The following is a 19,787-nucleotide window of genomic DNA, read 5'->3' as shown; positions in this document are numbered from 1 at the left end:
TAATGAAAATGTCTTAAAAGCGACTGTGATGACGGTTGCCCAATTCTGTGAACAGACAAAGTGCCACTGAATTGTACCCTGTAAAAGGGTGAATTGTATGGTGTGTGAAGCTGTTTAAAAAAAAAAAAAAAGTGCCCTTTGGGGCCCCCTCCTCCCCCAAAATAATTAACTTTGACAGCAAGAGCTTCAGAGTCTCCATACTGCTTTCCCTAAGTAGCAAACTGAATTCATCCAACCTCTCTTTTCTTTGCCTAAACGCATCCAAAGGTGGTTTGTGAGACGCACAAAAGCTTCTGAGTCATAGCTTGGCGGCCACGCTTGCCATTCGGGGATAAAGGACCTGCCAGAATCGTTATCTGCAACCCTTCAGAGAAGGAGAAAGGCAGACAGGCCAGGGCTCCTTGGCCAGGTGGCTTTCAGCATCACCAGCTTTGCCCGATGCTATTCTAGACAAGAGCTGCGGGGGGTGGGGGGTGGGGGACACATTTCCTGAAACTCTCTCTTGCTTTTCCAAAGCAGAACTCCATTTGGGGTTTGCCTTTTTGGGGTGGATGCTTGCTATGACTTGTTTCCCACCATTAGCCATGCTCCCCTGCCAAGACAGCAGACGGCTGCTGGCCCGTATGGTGCTCCGGGGAGAAGTGGAAGAAGGTGCTGTCTCTGGGCAGAGGTGCCCTGCAGGTACTAGGCTGGGCTAACAGAGGCCCTGCATGCGAGGAGAAGGCACCCCCTCCCCAGGGCAGATGCGGCCCAGAGAGGGTACCCACCTGGTAATAAGAACCTCCTTTCATATAGAGCTTCCCTATGACCCTGCAATTGCACTACTGGGTATTTACCCCAAAGATACAGATGTAGTGAAAAGAAGGGCCATCTGTACCCCAATGTTTATAGCAGCAATGGCCACGGTCGCCAAACTGTGGAAAGAACCAAGATGCCCTTCAACGGATGAATGGATAAGGAAGTTGTGGTCCATATACACTATGGAGTATTATGCCTCCATCAGAAAGGACGAATACCCAACTTTTGTAGCAATATGGACAGGACTGGAAGAGATTATGCTGAGTGAAATAAGTCAAACAGAGAGAGTCAAGTATCATAGGTTTCACTTATTTGTGGAGCATAACAAATAATATAGAGGACAAGGGGAGATGGAGAGGAGAAGGGAGTTGAGAGAAATTGGAAGGGGAGGTGAACCATGAGAGACTATGGACTCTGAAAAACAACCTGAGGGTTTTGAAGGGGCGGGGGGTGGGAGGTTGGGGGAACAAGGTGGTGGGTATTGGGGAGGGCACAGATTGCATGGAGCACTGGGTGTGGTGAAAAAACAATGAATACTGTCACGCTGAAAATAAATAAAAAATTTAATTAAAAAAAAAAAAAAAGAACCTCCTTTCACAGACACCTCTGAGCAGTGCAGGAACCCCAGGGTAGTTTGCAAGGGATCCTATGGATTGATTCAATACCTTGGTTTCTGTTTTGTTTTGTCCAGAGGCTTCGTGGTGTAAGCAATGGGTTAGGCAGATACCGAAATGTGACGACATTTACTCATTTCTTTCTATAACAAATGGCCACTGAGTGACAACCACTGCCAGACACCGTCCTAGGCGTGGGCTTCCTGCCCTCCAGGAATTTATAGTCTGGAGTCACGGAAAGGCATCAAAGTCACAGGAATAAATACACAACTATAAACTATAGTAAGTGTCGTAAGGGAAAGAATGAGCGAAGGGAGTAAGTAACAGGGCCCTAACTGTGAATGGGAAAATGAGCAGGGGTTTCTTCTAAAATGCTCCCTGAAGAATGAGAGAGAGAGAGAGAGAGAGAGAAAGAGAGAAAAGCCACGTCGAAGGAATGATGGGCCCAACTTCTGTCTCAAAGAGATGGCTCTGAATGCCGTCCCGGGAACAGACGGGTGGCAAGAGTGGATGCAGAAGGCTGCTGGGACTGTCCAGGTGAGAGATGCAGGTGGCTGGGGGTCACAGTGGTGGGGGTGGGAAGGGAACAGATGGACAAAACCAAGGTGAGCTCTGGAGGTTGAAAGGAGGCGGCTGTGGGAAGGAGGGGAGGAGGAGAGGTCCGGGTTGACTCCTGGGCTTCTGGCTGAACAGGAGTTGGGGGAGACAGGAAAAGGAGCAGACTGAGAAGAAGATGAAGAGTTCTGTCCTATTCCAGTATGTTCCGGTGGCAAGGCCAAAGGGCCAGGAGCCGAAAGAGCGGCGCTCCCTTCTTGGACCTCCCACCCAAGTGTCACCAACTGTCTAGACGCCCTCATGTAAATGAAGCCACCATCATCACCATGGCTGCATCTTTTTTTTTTGTAATTTTTTTTATTATGTTATGTTAGTCGCCTTGCAGTACATCATTGGTTTCTGAGGTAGGTGTTCCATGATTCATCGTTTGCGTATAACACCCAGCGCTCCATGCGATCCGTGCCCTCCTCGATACCCATCACCGGGCTCACCCATCTCCCTACCCTTCTCCCCTCTAAAATCCTCAGTTTGTTTCTTGGAGTCCATAGTCTCTTATGGTTCATCTCCCCCTTCGATTTCCCCTGCTTCATTTTTCCCTTCTTTCTCCTAATGTCCTCTGTGCTATTCTCTATGTTCCACAAGTACATGAAACCATATGATAACTGACTCTCTCTGCTTGACTTATTTCACTTAGCATCATCTCCTCCAGTCCCGTCCATGTTGATGCAGAAGTTGAATCTTCATCCTTCCTGATGGCTGAGTAATAGTCCATTGTATTTACCCCAAAGATACAGATGTAGTGAAAAGAAGGGACACACGCACCCCAATATTCATATCAGCAATGTCCACGATAGCCAAACTGTGGAAAGCCGAGATGCCCTTCAACAGAAGAATGGATGAAGATATGGTCCATGTATACAATGGAGTATTACTCAGCCAGCACAAAGGATGAAAACCCACCATTTGCATCGACACGGATGGAACTGGAGGAGATGATGCCGAGTGAAATAAGTCAAACCATGACTGCATCTTAGACAACTCGAGCCAACACTCTGCCTTCATTTTACAAATGAGGAAGGACCTCTGGCATTAGCGTGACTAGGTGTTTTTTTTTTTCCCCCTTTTTCTTTTAAACAAGGATACATGGGGACTTTGGGCATTCTTTTACTCAACAAATATTTCCTGACTGTCTGGCTACATATCAGACCTGGTCCTGAGAGAGGCTGAGAGTGGTTCTCGGGCTCCCGGAGGCCCCAGCTGCCAGGGCCCCGTGCTATCGCCTGTAACTAATTGGGAGGGCTTGGCAAAGTGAAAAATCCTACGCTTCACAAATATAAAAAGCTGCCAGTTAGTCCTCTCTGTGAAAGAGCCATTCTCTTAACAAACCTCCAGATCCACCAATGCTCTCCATGCCCTCTGCAAAGGCATGGACTGTCACCCAAGGTCCCTCAAGGGTTCTGTTCTGCACATCCCTCAGAAGTTGTCCCCGAACCTGTTCATGCTAGTGCTTATTTTTAGATCAATCAATTAAACACGTAAACCAGGGAAACATGAATTGTAAAAAGGGCTGCTTCTGATAAAACTAAGACAGACGCTTCGGGAACACTCAATAAAAGGCCAGCTCGTGAAAATAAAGTACTATTGAATTAGGTGTTGTGGAGGCAAGCGTAAAAGATTAGAAGGAAAAGCAAGTACAAACCTAAAATTCTTTACCCGGGAGTGCTTTCCAAGTGATTTTTAACTGACTACTCCATTGGAAAAAAACCAAACTGGAAAGGATTCATTATGGGTGTTGTTTATGCAAGAAAGGCTCCATGGCAGGCCCATCTGTAAACCCAATACTCCAAGACAAGTCCTTGGCCCGACCTCAAAAGAATGGTAAATGAATGTACATTTATCGTTTACATTAAAAGGAAATGTTAAAAGAATGTGTAATTTTTTTTTAATTCCCTTCTTTGGCTAATTTTTTTTCTAGTCATTGACCAACTACTAGGTTTCCACTGTAGTATAAAAAAAGAATGTTTTTTCTAATAATTAGACCCTTACCCCATGCCATACATAAAAATTAATTCAATATGGACCTAGACCTAAATGTTATGAGCTTAAACTAGAATACTCTTCGAAGAAACACAGAAGTCAATCTTCACAATTTGTGGTTAGGCAAAGGTTTCTTAGGACATTAAAAGTGTAAGTAATAAAAGAAAAACGTGGTAATCTGGACTTCATTAAAATTAAAAATTCTGGTGCTGCACAGAATATTATCAAGCAAAGGAAAGGAGAATCCACAGAACGGGAGAAAATATTTGCAAACCATGGATTTGATAAGAGATCTGTGTCCAGTATATATAAAGAACTCTAACAACTCAATAAAAATACGACCCAATTAGAAAAGGGGAAAAGGACCTGAAAAGCTATTTCTTCAAAGACATACAAAGGGCCAGTAGGCACATGAAAAGATGTTCAACTTCATTAGCCTTTAAGAAAATGCAAATCAATACCACAATGAGATACCAATTCACACGCATATGGTTGGCTATAATCAAAAAGACAGATGATAAGTGGTAAGTGTTGGCGGGGACAGAGAGAAACGTGGACCCACGTACCCGAGTGGTGGTAAAATGGTGCAGCTGCTTTGGAAAACAGTTTGGAAGTTCCTCAAAATGTCAAACGTAGTTACTTATACGACCCAGCAACTCCAACCTCAGGTATCTACCCAAGAGAAATGATACGTATGTCCATGCAAAGATCTACATGTGTTTGTCCGTAACAGCTTTATTCTTAACAGCCAGTGTCCAAGTTGGGGAACGTCTGCCAAAGTCCAAAAGTGCATCAATGGGTGAATGGATGAACAAGATGTGATTTCCTGTACCACGGAATACCGTTCAGTAAAAAGGAACAGAGTGCGATTATCTGCTACGACAGGAGAGACTCTTGAAAAGATGATGCTCCGGGAAAGAAGCCAGGCACAAAAGACCACAGATTATGGGATTCCGTTTATATGAAATGTCCAGAAAAGGCAAAGCCATGGAGGTAAACTAGTAGTTGCTGTGTAGGGAGTGGAGACAGAAGAGACCGCAAATGGGCATAAGGTTTCTTTTTTGGGGGGAGACAGAAAGGTTCTAAAATCCCAACACTGTATGACTCTGCAAATTGATTAAAAATCACTGAACTGTGAACTTAAAATGAGTGAATGTTATGGTACCTCCATAAAGTTAAAAAATAGAGAATGGCAAAAAAAAAAAAAAAGGCACTCAAAAATAAAAGTTGTCTCTTAGAAATGTTACGACAGGAACGTTTTACATGCTAATTTTGACCGATGATGATGGTGATAATGAGGTGGGGATAAGTAATCAAAATTCTTGTTTTGGTCACAGAAGCCCTTCTCAAACAAGAGATGATTGGTTTGGCCTAAATATACGGCATAATTAAAAGCACTTATTTCATTTTCGTTTTCTTCACTGATCTGTTGGAATTTTTCAAACTATAGTATTTTCAACCCCGTTCAGACCTGGATACACATTTCCAGATCTACTATGTCTAGAAGAGTTCTTAGGTGGAACTTGGAAGGGATAGGGCAAGTTATTTTTTTTGGAGACTCGCGTTATTTTCTGCCACATGAGAGGGTTTCCAGAGGGGACTGAGAAATATTCAGGTTTGGCGAAATCTCTGAAAGAGCTTCAGAGATTTAAAACGTCCGAGGAAATCATCTTTTTAAGAAAACCACTGAAGAACCCTATTCCTCAAGGGGGAAAATATTCTGGAAGTAAAATGAAACTGGAAAAAAGAACAGGTTAGGATCCAAAGACAAATTTAAAAAAGGTTAATTTTTGACGCCTATTTTACCTCGGTATTTCTCCTTTTTTAGAATTTCTTCAAAACAGATGTTGCCAACTTTTTAGAAAAACAGTTATTCGCTGGGAGAAAGTAGTCTTGATTAGGGTATGTGTCAAGGAAATATAATTATCAATTTGCTTAATTAAAATGAATATCTGAACATGCCGGAGGAATGTGAACCCTCTCAAACGAGACAAGTACGACTTACTCTGTATAAACATCTGCTGACGGATCCTCACGGACAGTGTTAACAGGGAACGGATGACTAAGGATACTGAAGTACAACGCAGTCCTGCCACTGCCATCAGTCACCGGGGGGGAAACGGTCTTAGGGTGCTCATACCACCCACTAGCTGTTTGCGTGCCCCCCGAATTCTTATGTTGAAACCTAGACCCCAATGTGATGATATGTGGTGTTGGTGAAGCCAGGAGGGCTTTGTGGTGAGAAGAATTAATGCCTTGTGAAAGAGACCCCAGAGTGCTCCCTCCCTGCTCCCACCGTGGGGAGGCAGAGCAAGAAGATGGTCATCTGTGAACCAGGCAGCTCTGCACCACGCACGCCTTGATCTTGGACGTCCGGCCTCCAGAATTGTGGGAAGGGTCTGCTGTCTATAACCCACCGGGGCGTGGTGCTGGGTTATGGCAGCCGGAACAGACTAAGACAGCACTCTTCCCTACATTTGCCAGGCTTTGCTTGAGGAACAAACTTTCGCTACTTCAGGAGGGGGCTTCGAGGAGCGAGTGTATGAGGGTTATCACGGCTGTGATTTTGGGCAATGCTGCTCGAGTTAACCAAACCTGACAGGCAGTGTGTATTTTAGCGAGAGACCGGGAAAGGCCAGTGGCTTCCCTTTCTCTCCCTGCCCGGCCTCTCGCGCCGCCCTCCCGGCTTGAGCAGCTTCACCTTCCCACAGGGCCGGGCCTGACAGTGGGCCCTCTACAAGCAGCTCTCAAAGCTGCCAGCGATGCCCACGGGAGACGCACCCTTGACGAAAACCAGGTGAGGGCAATGGAGGCACCTTGGCAGTGGTCTAGGGCTTCAGCACCCAGGGACATGAACCCACCAGACTGGGTGTTCTAAGCCCGACCCGCCAAGGCAGGGCCTCTAAAATTTTGCCCTGCACTAAATGGCCCACACCATGCATTCCTGCTGGGGATGCTCAGCCCAGAAAGGAGACCCGGTGTGGGCCCCACTGCTAAGGGAAGTCCAAGGTCACCTTCCCTCTTCCTGTCTCAGCAGGGTAAGCCTCCAGTCCTTTTATCTTCCCAGTCTCTCTCCCCACCTCCCTGTTCTTGTCCAGGAGAGTGACTCTCCTATTCTCTGGACCCCCTGGCAGACCTGTGGCAGCTCCAGGGGGTTAAGAAGTTTTGACACCCCCGTATCCCTCCCCATAATCTCCATCAGAAGCCCTCCCCACAACCACCCGCACCTCCGGCTACCATGAATAAATACACCCAAAGTGAACAACGCGGGGCATGGTAATGTTGCTTCAAGACAAGTTCTTGGGCTCTAGCTGGCAATCGGATTGCACCCCAAATTCCTCAGATGTAGAGATGCTTTTGCTGTCACTGCCGCCTCTAGAGTGTTCCGTCCAAAATGGAAATCTGATCTGGGTCCTGGTTTCCACATGCACGCACCTTAGAACTCCTCCATGCTCTTAGGCAGAGACAAAACTCCTCAATTACTCCCCCCACCAACAACCCCCCATCCCCACCCCCCATTCTTCCCTTTCCCAACCCGCCCAGCTGCAGACTTTGACACCTGTTCCACCCACCCACCATCCACTTCGCTCTTTCCTCCCTTCAGGGCCTTGTGACCTCACACTCATCCTTCACCATCAGATAACACACCCCTTCCTCGGGGAAGCTACTCTGCATATCCAGCAACAGAAGATATACAGGAGAATATCGCCCGGGAGAACTAGAGCTACTTACATCGATACAGATAAATTTCAAAAACCGCCATGCTTGGGGGGGGGGGGGGAGTCCTATTAAAATACTTAGAAAATGGGCATTACTGCAGACTGTATTTTCCAAAACCTGCCACAGCTGTATTTCTGGGCTCCCACAGGCTCTTCCAGACCCTTGCCACTCCCCACCGAAAGAAAGAGAAAAAAAGGAGGTTTTAGGACAGAGACGTTGAGGAGGAACCTGCTTCTTACATTAGGCTAGCCACGGAAAAAGATGACCCGGGAAGGGACCAAACTCTAACTAGGGTTGGAAGGTCGAGACAGGGCAGGGCCCTATCAGCCCAGCGATCAGCTATGGGAGCTGAGGAAAAAGAAAGGCCTTGGAGAAAACCAGAGCGGCGGGAAAACAGGGCAAAGGGCAGCATGGCAGGCATGAAGCAAGAAAGGTGAGCAGGAGCCAGATTGTGCAGGGCATCTGCGTGATGTCCCGGGGGGGCTCACAAAACTGGTGAGTGCCTGGGAGGGAATCTTTACTCCAGGCAGCAGCAAAAAGCCAGGGAGGACCCAGAAACCGGGAACGTGCCTCCCTCTTGACTTAGGGCTGGGCGGCTAACCTTCATGTAGCCCATGCCGGGCACTGGGTTAGAAAAATCCTTTTAAGCTGTTCACGCTTCCCCCGGAGGAAAACCAAAAAAAAAAAAAAAAACCAAAAAAACAAAAAAAAAACCACAACACTTTTATCACGGGGCAGACTAAAGCCAAACCCCAAGCGCTGAACTCTGACCCGGGCCTGACTGCCCTCCTGCCCTGCTGTCCCGATGGGCACAGGGCACATTCCGGGGGATGACCCCTCTTGCGGCAAGTAAGCGGCCCTGGGGAGTAGAAAACACTTCCTGGGGAACCATCGCCATAAAAACTGCCGCATCTCACACGCAGCGGGCGCCGACGAGCGCCCCACACAAGATCACCGTTTGTGTCCCCGGGCGGGCCGGTGGGGAAACTGAGGCCGAGCCCTGCTGAGTCACGTGCCCAAGGCAGGGCTGAAAGCAAGTCTAACTGCGCAGCCCAGGCTCCTCTGAAGCACCTTTGCTGCCTGACTCCTCTCTCAGGCAAGTTAGGTCACGGCCAGCGAGGCCCCCACCGCCGACTCTCAACAGCGCCCCTCGAAGCCCTAAGCGCGGGCGGTGAGGCCGCTATTGCGGTCCCCAGTTTCCCCATCCCCCCGGGTGCAGCCCCCGAAGCGGTCCGGCTGGAGGCGCGCGCGCCCCCAGACCGACGGTTCCCCCTGCGGAAGGTTCCGCAGCCTTGAAGTCATCCCCTCCCCGAGCGACAGGCCGGCGGTACCTGAGAGAAACGCGTCTAGGGTCCTGCCCCTGGCTCGGCAGAAAACACCCCCCGCCTCCGCAGCCGACATGGCGAGCGAGTTTCTGCCTCCCGTGGGACGGAGCGGCAGGACGCCACACAGCCCAACCGCTGGGCCTGTCCTGCCCCCCTCGGGGCGGCGCCCTCTGCTCAGGGCGGGGCGGCAGGGCCTGCGCGTGGGGCTCGGCCGCTCGGGGCGCCGCTGGTGCTGCCTGAGCGGGGCGGAAGCGTGAGCGGCCCCTCTGGGATCGATTGGGGCGCCTGGCTAGTGGAGGCGCCTAGACTGGGGCCCACGTGCATCCGCAGGGTGGGTGCTCTGGGGCTCAGGCTGGAGGGCCCTTTCTTTCCCCTCAGGTGGCCTTGTCAGATCCCACAAGTAAAAATACAGGACACCCCGTTAGGTGGGAACTTCTGATGAACGATTCTGATGAATAATTGTTCAGTATAAGTATAGCCCATGCAATATTTGGGAGATACTTACACTCAAATTTTTGCCTTGTTATCTGAAATTCCAGTGTCACAGGGCTCCTGTATGTCATCCGACAACCCTCGCTTGAGGTCAGAAGAACTGGGTCTTGCCTCAGGACAGTCCTCCAAGCCATCAACCATGATCAAGGACAACTGATGACGTGGCATTTCATCATCATCCTGTTAGTGTCGTCATCGTCATCGTTCACGAGGGATCTTAGCTCACCTAATCTGCATCCCAGCGCCAGGAGATGGTGCTGTCATGGCCGCATTTGTCAGAAGGGGAGACTGATGATGCTCAGAGACGTGGAGCCGTTTGCACAAGGCGACTGCCAAGGAGTGAAGTTGCCTCTGAACCAAACTGGGATCTGTCCAGGAAAAAGGAAAAAAAATAATAAAAATAAAAAATAAAGCCATTGTGCTACACTGCTTTAGGCCAGTGTTTGTCAAAGTTGTTAAAAACACAAATTCCAGGAGGAGTTGCACCTATTGAATCCAAATCTCCAGGAGAAGGGTCTGCTTTTAACTCCTTAAGGAGTTCTTTTGATCAGCCAAGTTTGGGAAATTCTCAACTAGCTGCCTACATCCAGGAGACTCTGCCTCCAATCTTGGACAAGAGTTCTTTTTTTTTTTTTTTAAAGATTTTATTTATTTATTTGACAGACAGAGATCACAATTAGGCAGAGAGGCAGGCAGAGAGAGAGGAAGGGAAGCAGGCTCCCTGCTGAGCGGAGAGCCCGATGCGGGGCTCGATCCCAGGACCCTGGGACCATGACCTGAGCCGAAGGCAGAGGCTTTAACCCACTGAGCCACCCAGGCGCCCCTTGGACAAGAGTTCTAATAACGGGGGCACCTGGGTGGCTCAGTGGGTTAAAGCCTCTGCCTTCGGCTCGGTCACGATCCCAGGGTCCTGGGATCGAGCCCCGCATCGGGCTCTCTGCTCGGCAGGGAGCCTGCTTCCCCCCTCTCTCTCTGCCTGCCTCTCTGCCTACTTGTGATCTCTGTCTGTCAAATAAATAAATAAAATCTTAAAAAAAAAAGAGAGTTCTAATAACGAATGGTCAGTCCTCAATGAGCATTAGGCATTATTATCATCATCACTATTAATCACCATATCCCTATTTCCTGCATATTATCTGGCCCAGGGGAGGATTCTCAGGAAACATTGAAGAGGGATAGACAAAGTAAGAATTAAAAGTGCCAGTGGGGCCCTCAAGACTCTGCAAGACACCCCCCACACACACCTCTCACCCACTAACTGTCCTCTTTCGATTCCTTAAGCATGCAAATCAAGTTCCCTTTTTGCACAAGTGGTTCTTTCTGTTTAGGATGCGTGTGCCCATTTAAACATCAAAGCCTCTGCTTAATCACATTTCCACGGAGATGCTTTACCCCCCACACTTGGACACACTCTTCCTATCTAAACCAGGTATCCTCGTTCTTTTTATAACACTCTGTTCTTGTCTCTTATGGGTAGCCCTTTGCACAGTTGGTGCTATCACCACACCCGGTCATTATTTACAGGTGTATGTGTTTGTTTCAGGTGTCATTATTTATTTCCTGATGTCTTTCCCGACTGTTAAGGTCCACGGGGGTGGCTGCCTTGACTGTCTTGCTCACCAGGCAGTGTGCTTAAGCCATAGACACCCCTGTGGCTGCTGCATGGATAAATGGATTATGACTATCTTGACAATATCACCCTGATTTGAACCTGGGCAGTGGTTGGGCATAGCTCTGTGGGTAATAATGATGAGTAACTTCAGAACTACATAGGAATCACTGAATGATAATAATGGCGGGAACCGACCTGTCCACCACTGGGTCTCAGCAGCCTCGTAGCCTCATTGCCTGTCCCATCTTCCCCAATCCCTGTACAGATTGGTGGTTCCATTCTCCTCTGACCGTGCTCTTCCAGCTCTTTTGTGCAGCTGTCTGCCTGGGTCTGCCTGGCAGCATGAGAAGAGCATATTCTTAGGCAGTAGGACATGCTCTGCTGGGCCTGTTCAGTCCATTTCCCTTCTGTGCAAACCTTGAGCAAGTCACGTAATCTTTCTGAGCTTTAACATCTTCATTTAAAATGAGATAATCATAGCACCAACCTCTTTTGCTTTTGTGAGACCTCAGGGAAGCTCTGGGCAGTTTCTGGAACATACGAGATGCCTGGTACATTTTTTTCTGAGTCAATATTGTTATGATTATTGTCAGATTATCCCTTCAACTCATTCTTTTCTAGTCAAAATTCTCTTTTTTCAAGACTAGGTGTTCTACCGGTCAGGTATCATGTACTAGTAAATAACTCAAAATCGGTTCAAATTGGCTCAATCAAAAAAGGAATCCATTGGCGTATATAAATTAAAAACCCTATCAGCTTCAGGTAAGGTTTGATCAAGCTGCTCATAGGATGTTATAAGAATCCAACTTTCTCCATTTATCCTCTCTGCCTAATTTTGGCTTTACCTTCAGTCTCCATGTAGAGGACTCCCTTCCACCACTTGAAAGCTCCAGGCTCCCCCTTCACAGGAGCAGAATGGCTACAATTGTTCTAGACCACACCCTCATGAGATACCACTAGAGAGGAAAAGGGGGAAAAAAGTCTCTTTTTCTCAAACATCCATTTGCATCACTACAATGCCAGTTTGAATATGTGTTCCTTCTTAAAGCAAGGTCAGAAGATAAATGGCATGTTTAGACTGGCTGAAGCTAGAAGGGCCACCCCTGGAGAAGAAGTGCTATCCATATTACTCAAACCACCTGTCTGGGGATGAAGAGCATAGTTCTCTTAAAATGAGATCTAGATGCCCCAATTATCCTGAGACAGGGGGAATGGCTAATTTTTTTAAAGAGCCAGTAGAGAATCCACTGTATTCCCCATGCACAGGTGAGGGTTGGGAGTGAGAGGAGGGAGAGCATATCAGCCAGTGACTACCATGCCTCCTCCCCACCCTTTAAAAACGGCCCTGGGGCACCTGGGTGGCTCAGTGGGTTAAACCTCTGCCTTCAGCTCAGGTCATGGTGCCAGGGTCCTGGGATCAAGCCCTGCATCGGGCTCCCTGCTCAGTGGGGAGCCTGCTTTCCCCCTCTCTCTGCCTGCCTCTCTGCCTACTTGTGATCTCTCTCTCTCTCTGTCAAATAAATAAATAAAATATTTAAAAAAAAAAAACAACGGCCTTTTTCCTTCCATCCTACCCCTTGTAACAGCTAGTCCAAATGTGTTGTTACTTAGAGACCCAGGTATAATGAAGAGTATCAGTTGCTACTCTAGGCTCTATTGTAGCCTCACTCCATGAAGCAAGTAGAACAATTTGTCTTAACACTCAAAGGCCCTGTGCCGATGCACTTTTATCGTTCTTCCATCTACTTTTTAGAGATCTTCCATCAGCTCCTCACTGTCAGGCTGTGCGCTTTGGCTTCTCCCTGTTTCTAGAATGTGCCTGTGGCAAGTCTTCACTCTACCTCCTTCTCGTGTTTCTTGTTTGCCCAGGTTTGGGAAACCAAATGACAAAGTTTGTTAGGATTAAGAGACAGGTTGGTTTACAGATTTAAGCCAGTAGGCTTGGCATAAGGGCTCAATGCCTCATTTGGAGGAAAGTGCCTGGGCTTGATGTAGTCATTCCTGGTTGGACTGTGTGATGCAAAGTTTTATGTCCGATTGGCTGGCCCCCGGTGTCAAGATATTTGGTCAAACATTATTCCTGTGTGTTTCTGTGAGAGTGTTCTTTAGATTGGTGGACTTTGAAGAGAGCCCATGGGCCTCTGCAATGTGGGTGGGCCTCATCAAATCAGTTGAAGACCTGAATAGAACAAAAGAGTGATTCCTCAAGCATGAGGGTATTCAGCCAGCAGATGGCCTTTGGGTTTCAACTGCAGCACTGGTTCTTCCTAGTTCTCCAGCCTGCTGGCTCACCTTCCAGATTTTGGACTTGCCAGCTCCCATAACTGTGTGAGCCAATGACTTAAAATAAATCTCTTTCTCTACATCTACACATTTTTGCTTCTGTTCCTCTGGAGAACCCTGACTCACACAGATTGTCAGAGGTCTTTTGGGAAGTGTTAAAGTCCCAGACTGAGGCTTTAATTCAGGCTGGTATCATCATTCTGGAAGGATGGAGAGTATCCTAGTGCAGCACATTTGAGATACGTGGAAATATGAGACACAATATAATTACTCAGCAACGTGAGCACCAGGTACCCCTCACCTTTACCCACTCCTGACCTGCACTTCTTCAGGCAGGACTCAGGAATGATAGACTAAGAAATGCGATCGAGGTGCAGGGCAATCCATGAGGATGTCAATTTTACACACCTGATCATTTTTTTAAAACTGAGAATAAATAGCCTGGACCTGGTCGACCGACATACCACGTGTCCTTCAGACCCCCCCCCCCAAAGCCAGTGTGGTGTTGTTGTTTTTAATTTATTGACCTCACGATTGTCCCAGGCTTGGTAATAACAGAACTTGCACAATTTCTCTCCCTTTTCAAGGTATTAGAGAATTTCTGAAATGTTGCATGTGTACCTGTGTTCTCCAGCATAAGAATTAAGTCATGTCCTTGAGTCCTTTTAGACATCATTGCAACTCTCTGGGGTGAGCCGCATAGCTCGTAGATCACGTTTTCATTATCAGAAAGAAAATGTAACTGTTTTCTATGTTACCATGTATACTGATCATTTATGAGTGCCTGCCAGGTCTTTACACATAATCTCTGCTATTATCCCTCAAACAAAATAAAGTTTCACCTCATTTTAAAAATGAGACAATGGAAGTTCAAGGAAGCCACGTAACATGCCCAGAGTCATCTCACCGTTTACCGAAATACCAAAGCCTACACCCCTCTCTCCATCATCTTCCCGCATCATGGTCAATTTCCATGTCCATTTAGTGCCAATCCTCCTCGCTGCCTACCATTTGCCTTGACGAGTCTCTTCAGCCTTTGAGAATGTATTCTCATTGGATGCAATCTTTTACTGTTTAGTCGCTTAACCTGAATGTAAGCTCATTCTACTTAGCGGCTCTGTGAACTTAAGCAAGTCACTTAACCTCTCTGAGCCACGTATGTGTTCCTCACCTGTGCAGTGAATGTAATCATGTTCACCTGCAGAGTTGTTGGCAGGAATTGGGGGCATAGCATATTTAAAGTATGTCTCACGGCACATAATAATTGCTCAATAAATAGTTTGTTCTTATTATGGTCATTACTCTCTCAGATAACACTCCTGAAGATTTTCCAGCATGGCAGGACCCTTGGGGGTGCTTCCTGGACACAGAGGTGGGACTTCCTGACATGTAGAACCCAGAATGAGGAATTTGAGTGCAAATGCCATCCCCAGGAAAATCTCATGCTGGCAAAGGTCCTCTCATGTACCCTATTTCTTCAAATCGAGCTGGCCATTATGGTAGCCACTAGCCACACACAACTATGTCCATTAATCAAAATTAAATAACATTTCCATGACAGTTCTGCAGGTACATGAGGCACATTTCAAGTGTTCAGTAGTCACATGCGAGCAGGACACGCCGTTCAATCTAAATTTCTGATAAAGTATGTTCCAGCATCCTTTTTTTTTTTAAAGATTTTATTTATTTATTAGACAGACAGAGATCACAAGTAGGCAGAGAAGCAGGCAGAGAGAGAGGAGGAAGCAGGCTTCCTGCTGAGCAGAGAGCCCGATGCGGGGCTCGATCCCAGGACCCTGAGATCATGACCTGAGCTGAAGGCAGAGGCTTTAACCCCCTGAGCCACCCAAGTGCCCCTGTCCCAGCAACCTTACAAGAAAAAAAGTCATGTGTTGTCTTGGGATTCACATTGAAGAGGGCATTGTATCTGGCTAGGGCTAGGAGCTTTTCCATCGTTGTAGAAATTTCTCACGGACAGCACTGCTTCAGAACCTTCAGGAGGAACTCTAAGCCAATGAACTCTACCCCATTCCTTGTGTTTTTTTCTGCCCACCTGCCGTGATGGGCATGCAGGACACGAACAGCCAGAAGTGTCCCAAACTACTATAATAACGTTCTTGGCCTTTGAAGCAGCTAATACTAATTACTCCAGTTTTATTTACCCAAACTCTTGAATTTAATTTCCTCATTTAAGCTTTTGTTCCTCCATTTTCTTTTCTTTTCTTTTTTTTTAATCTCCCCTACATTGCTTCACATCCCTGGTAAATAATCTTCTGGCCTGATGGTAGGAGCTTACTCTTCCTTTCCAATCTTCATTTTATTCAACTGTATCATGAACTCAGCCTCCTGAACCATTTAAATATTTCACAATTACTCGGTGCCATGAAAGATCCTTTTTTCCCTTTCTCAACAAGAATTGGCATTCTCCCGGGCGTCTGAATGGTTCAGTGGGTTAAGCATCTGCCTTTGGCTCACGTTATGGTCCAAAGTCCCGGGATGGAGTCTTGCATTAGGCTCCCTGCCCTGCGACGAGTCTCCCTCTCCCTGTGCCCCTCCTCCCGCTCATTATCTAAATCCCTCTCTCTCTCAAATAAATAAATACAATCTTAAAAAAAAAAAAAAAGAATTCCTGTTCTCCTGAAAGCTCTAAACCTTGCAACTCAATGATATAGTGTGCATACAATCTGATGTCCTTGCATTATTGGTGGATGTCATCAAAACGATGTGACTGCTAGTTGACCCATGAGCTAGACCCGGGCTCTTGGAGGCTTCTCTCTTGCTCCCCGTCCTTGGAACGCGGGTTCTGCTTGCCTTTCCTGCTCTCAGAGGCTGCTCCAAGAGCACGGCCTTGAGAGAGTGATGCGGTGTTAAGAACACCTGCACTGTATACGTGACCCCAGTTAGGGCCTGTTTATAAACCCTCAAGATTTGGCAAGTGGGTGCAGGGACCCACTCATCTTGCCTTCCAAAACAAGTCTTCAACGTAAGTTCCCTCTGGTGATGAAAATTTCCACATACCAACCTGGACTGGCCTGCTTTATTTTTCCATCTCTCCCTGCCCTCTGAGAACAGCGGCCAGTTTCAGATGACACCCAGGAAGCTCGCAAGAGGACTGGGAACCAACACAGAGCTGTAAACTCCCCAAGGCACGTATGTATCTCCAGTGGGATAAACCAAGTATCCAGAACAGGACCGAACACACAGGAAGCCTTCGACCGATACGTGTTGAATTGAATCAAACTTGCTTCTCAATTAAACTTACGAACGTTGACAGTCCTGAAGGCAGATTTCAAATTCTGTTATTGATCCATGTGTCTTCGTATTGGGTTGGTTGGCAGGGAGTGATGACGGCAACAACACAGTTCTACCTATTTCAACCTCTGCCTCTCCTCCTGGTGTTTTTTTTAAATTTATAATGTGTCCACGCAATGTCACTGCAAGGTGGTTCCTGGCCCTGTCTGGATAACATTTCTGCCCTTGGAGGCTCAGGACCAAATGGAAAGTCGTCGGAAAACGCTGTCGACACCTGTCCCTTCCTCTGCTCTCATTTTGTTTTTCCGCCTTTATCCTGCCGGGCACTGGGCACCGTTGGAGTGAATGGAATCCTGCTAATGTCTGTCGTAACAATGCTCTGTTTCCCACTGACTATACAGGAGTCTGAATCTGACAGTTGATCCCCTGGGGGGCTTTTTAAGCACACATTCCCAGACTTGCCCTGGAGTGTCTGATTGGATAAGTCTTGGTTGAAGCCTGAGAATTTGTCTTAAAAGTGTCCCGGGGGGAAGCCTGGGTGGCTCAGCCGGTTAAGTGTCCGACTCTTGATTTTGGCTCCGGTCATGATCTTGGGGTCCTGGGATCGAGCCCCATGTTGGGCTCTGCATGCAGTGGGGAATCTGCTTGTCCTTCTGACACCCCCCACCCCGCCGCCGAGCTCATGCTCACACTCTCTCTCTCTCGAATAAATCAAGAGTCAGATGCCCAACCAACTGAGCCACACAGATGCCCCTCTATTTCTGTTGTTTTAAGCTACCCAGTTGGTAGTAATTTGTTATGGCAGCCCTAGAAAACGAATACAGATCTGCACTACTGCCATTTGCAATGAGAAGACAGAGGAAGTAGGAAAGACGCAGAGAAGTTAGACATGGGCCCAGTCACCATCATCTATCCCAAGGGCTGTAGGAAGCACCGTGTGCAGATTGAGAGCTTGAGCCCAGGAGGAGACAGACCTGATTAGCAACTCAGCTCCATCACTGACTTGCCATCTGACCTCAGGCAAGTCCCCTAGGACCCACTGAGCCACAGTGTCCTCATTTTGAAAATGGAATACTTCATAGAGTTTGGGGGAGGATTAAATGAGACACTGCAGGAAAAACACCCCAACTGTTATGGGACTGGCTCTCCAAGACCTGGTATCTGTCATGACTGTCCATATTGTCAGTATTCATAGTGGTTGAAGCTGGCCAGGATGCTTCTAAGAGGAGGAGGAATCAGAATTCAATTCTGATTTTGTGCTAAAGCTTAAAGCTTCACCCTTTAAGGTGGCCTTATTGGCTTTGGGCAACAAAATCAATGGGAGGTGAGGGAGGAGGGTCTTGGGCTCCCCCTAGAGGTGAGCGTGGGTTACGAACCATGGGAGGAGAGGAAGGGAAGGGAGGGGATACATCTGTGGAAAGGGCAGTTTGGAGAAAGACTGGTCAGGTAGAAGCAAATTGGGGAAAACCTTGAACCTGAGGCAGACCAGTTGCTTTAAGACAGACGGGCAGACTGTGGTTTTGGTTGGAAGGAACTGGATGTGAAGAGAGCCCTATAAATTGGAAATGGCTAGGCAGAAAGTTCTGGCAGTCAGAATGGAAAAGGAAAAAAAATGTAGGACAGAGATGCTGTGAAAGAAAGAACCCAGCGACAGGTGGAACACAGGGACTCTAAGGCAGAAATCAAAGGTTTGGGTTTCTAGCCTGAGCAAATAGGAAAAAAAGTGATTCTGCTTTCAAAAGCAGGTTAGTTGGAGGCGAGAGCCAATTTTGAGGGCAGTGGGAAGATAATGAATTAGTTTTTGAACAAGTGGAAATTGAGGGAATTTTTTCTCCTATGATGACCCTTTTTGGCTGCTGTTCTGTTCACACGTTTTTGTCTGTTCCCTGGATAGTCCAGTGTTATGGAAGACGGAGATGGTAAGCTGTGAGATTTAAGGCCCCTCTTTAATTTCCCAGGAAAAGTCCAGCTACCTAACAGAGCTATGGTCTTTACAAAACGGCAAAGCAATGAAGAGAAGATGAGAGTTTCTGTACTGCGATCCTTCCTAGACATCCCTATAGCAAACAGTTTTAGATATACAGATATTAATACTGATGTAGATACAGCTCGACTTTATAAGGCTTATGGGAACGGTGTGTATTAGGGATTTGCGGGGGTGGGGGGAGGGTCCAAGAAATATCTTCTTTGTTAGCTATGTAAGGATATTTTATTGGATATATAAGGAGATCAATCGATCTCTTCTCACTGATGAAAGCAAATCTGGAAGACACGGCTGATGTAGGTAACCAAGTGGGCTTTCTAATGCTTTCTGCTTCTGAATGAGATGTGCTCGCTCGTCCAGTCATTGCTCAGCTCGGCAACGATCAGCATCTCCCTGCAGAACCGGCTCCCCTAAACTTGCCTGGCTTAGTGGGGAGCAGATAACAGGAGACCAGCTCTGGAACCAGGCTGACCCAGGAAGACGAAGTGCCCAGTGTGCATGCCCAGTTCATCCTTGACAAGTGACCAATCAGAGGAGTCCTCCCTCCTCCCCTGGCCTGTTATAAGGGTTCGGATGGAGAAGAGTCAGGAAGTCCCTCCACCAGGAAACATGGTTGATGGGGGAACGAGGGCACAAAATATTAGCATTCGTATGCTTGTTTCTGAGCCTTGTTCACTACCCTCAGAGCTCCATGAAAATACTCAGGGGGGGTTCACGGGGGGATCTGCTGTTTTGTAAGCTGCTTTCTTCACTCACTATGCTGACGCCATTCATACACAGAGAGTGTGTGTTTGTGTGTGTGTAAAACTCCATTGTTCCACAATTCCATTTGGGTTCTATTCTGGGGTGGTTTCGTTCTCTCCTTCTCAATAGAACTATGTGAAATTGCTGTTTTCGCACATCAAAATGGTTAAATATCAGCAATTTTTTAGGTTTCAACGTAATATTTATAAGCAATGCTGCAACGATATTGGTACACTTCTCCGATAATTTCTTCAGAATAAATCTAGTCTAATGGAGCCATTAGACGAAAGAGTATATACATGTGAAACGTTGATGGGGTTTCTCAGAGTGCCTCTGTACGAGACTCCCCAGCTTCCCTGACAATTGCCAGA

At 47.2% G+C, this 19,787-nt stretch overlaps 1 protein-coding gene across 4 annotated transcripts in view; it reads right to left on the bottom strand.

The window, feature by feature from the left end:
- CPPED1 (calcineurin like phosphoesterase domain containing 1) overlaps positions 1–9,265 on the bottom strand; it is a 99,628-nt gene extending 90,363 nt beyond the window's left edge. Inside the window, exon 1 of one of the 4 annotated variants that reach the window (XM_080829730.1) lies at positions 9,056–9,265. In XM_080829730.1, the coding sequence (XP_080685856.1) occupies positions 9,056–9,125 (70 nt within the window). In that variant the 5' untranslated portion in view covers positions 9,126–9,265. The remainder of the gene's footprint in view (positions 1–9,055) is intronic. The other 3 variants (XM_080829733.1, XM_080829732.1, XM_080829731.1) reach the window with 3 other exon arrangements.
- Between the last annotated feature and the right edge of the window lie 10,522 nt (positions 9,266–19,787).

Source organism: Martes martes, assembly GCF_963455335.1.
Source record: "Martes martes genome assembly, chromosome: 18".
In the NCBI taxonomy this organism is placed as follows: Eukaryota; Metazoa; Chordata; class Mammalia; order Carnivora; family Mustelidae; genus Martes; species Martes martes.
This window is presented reverse-complemented; position numbering and strand designations above follow the sequence as displayed.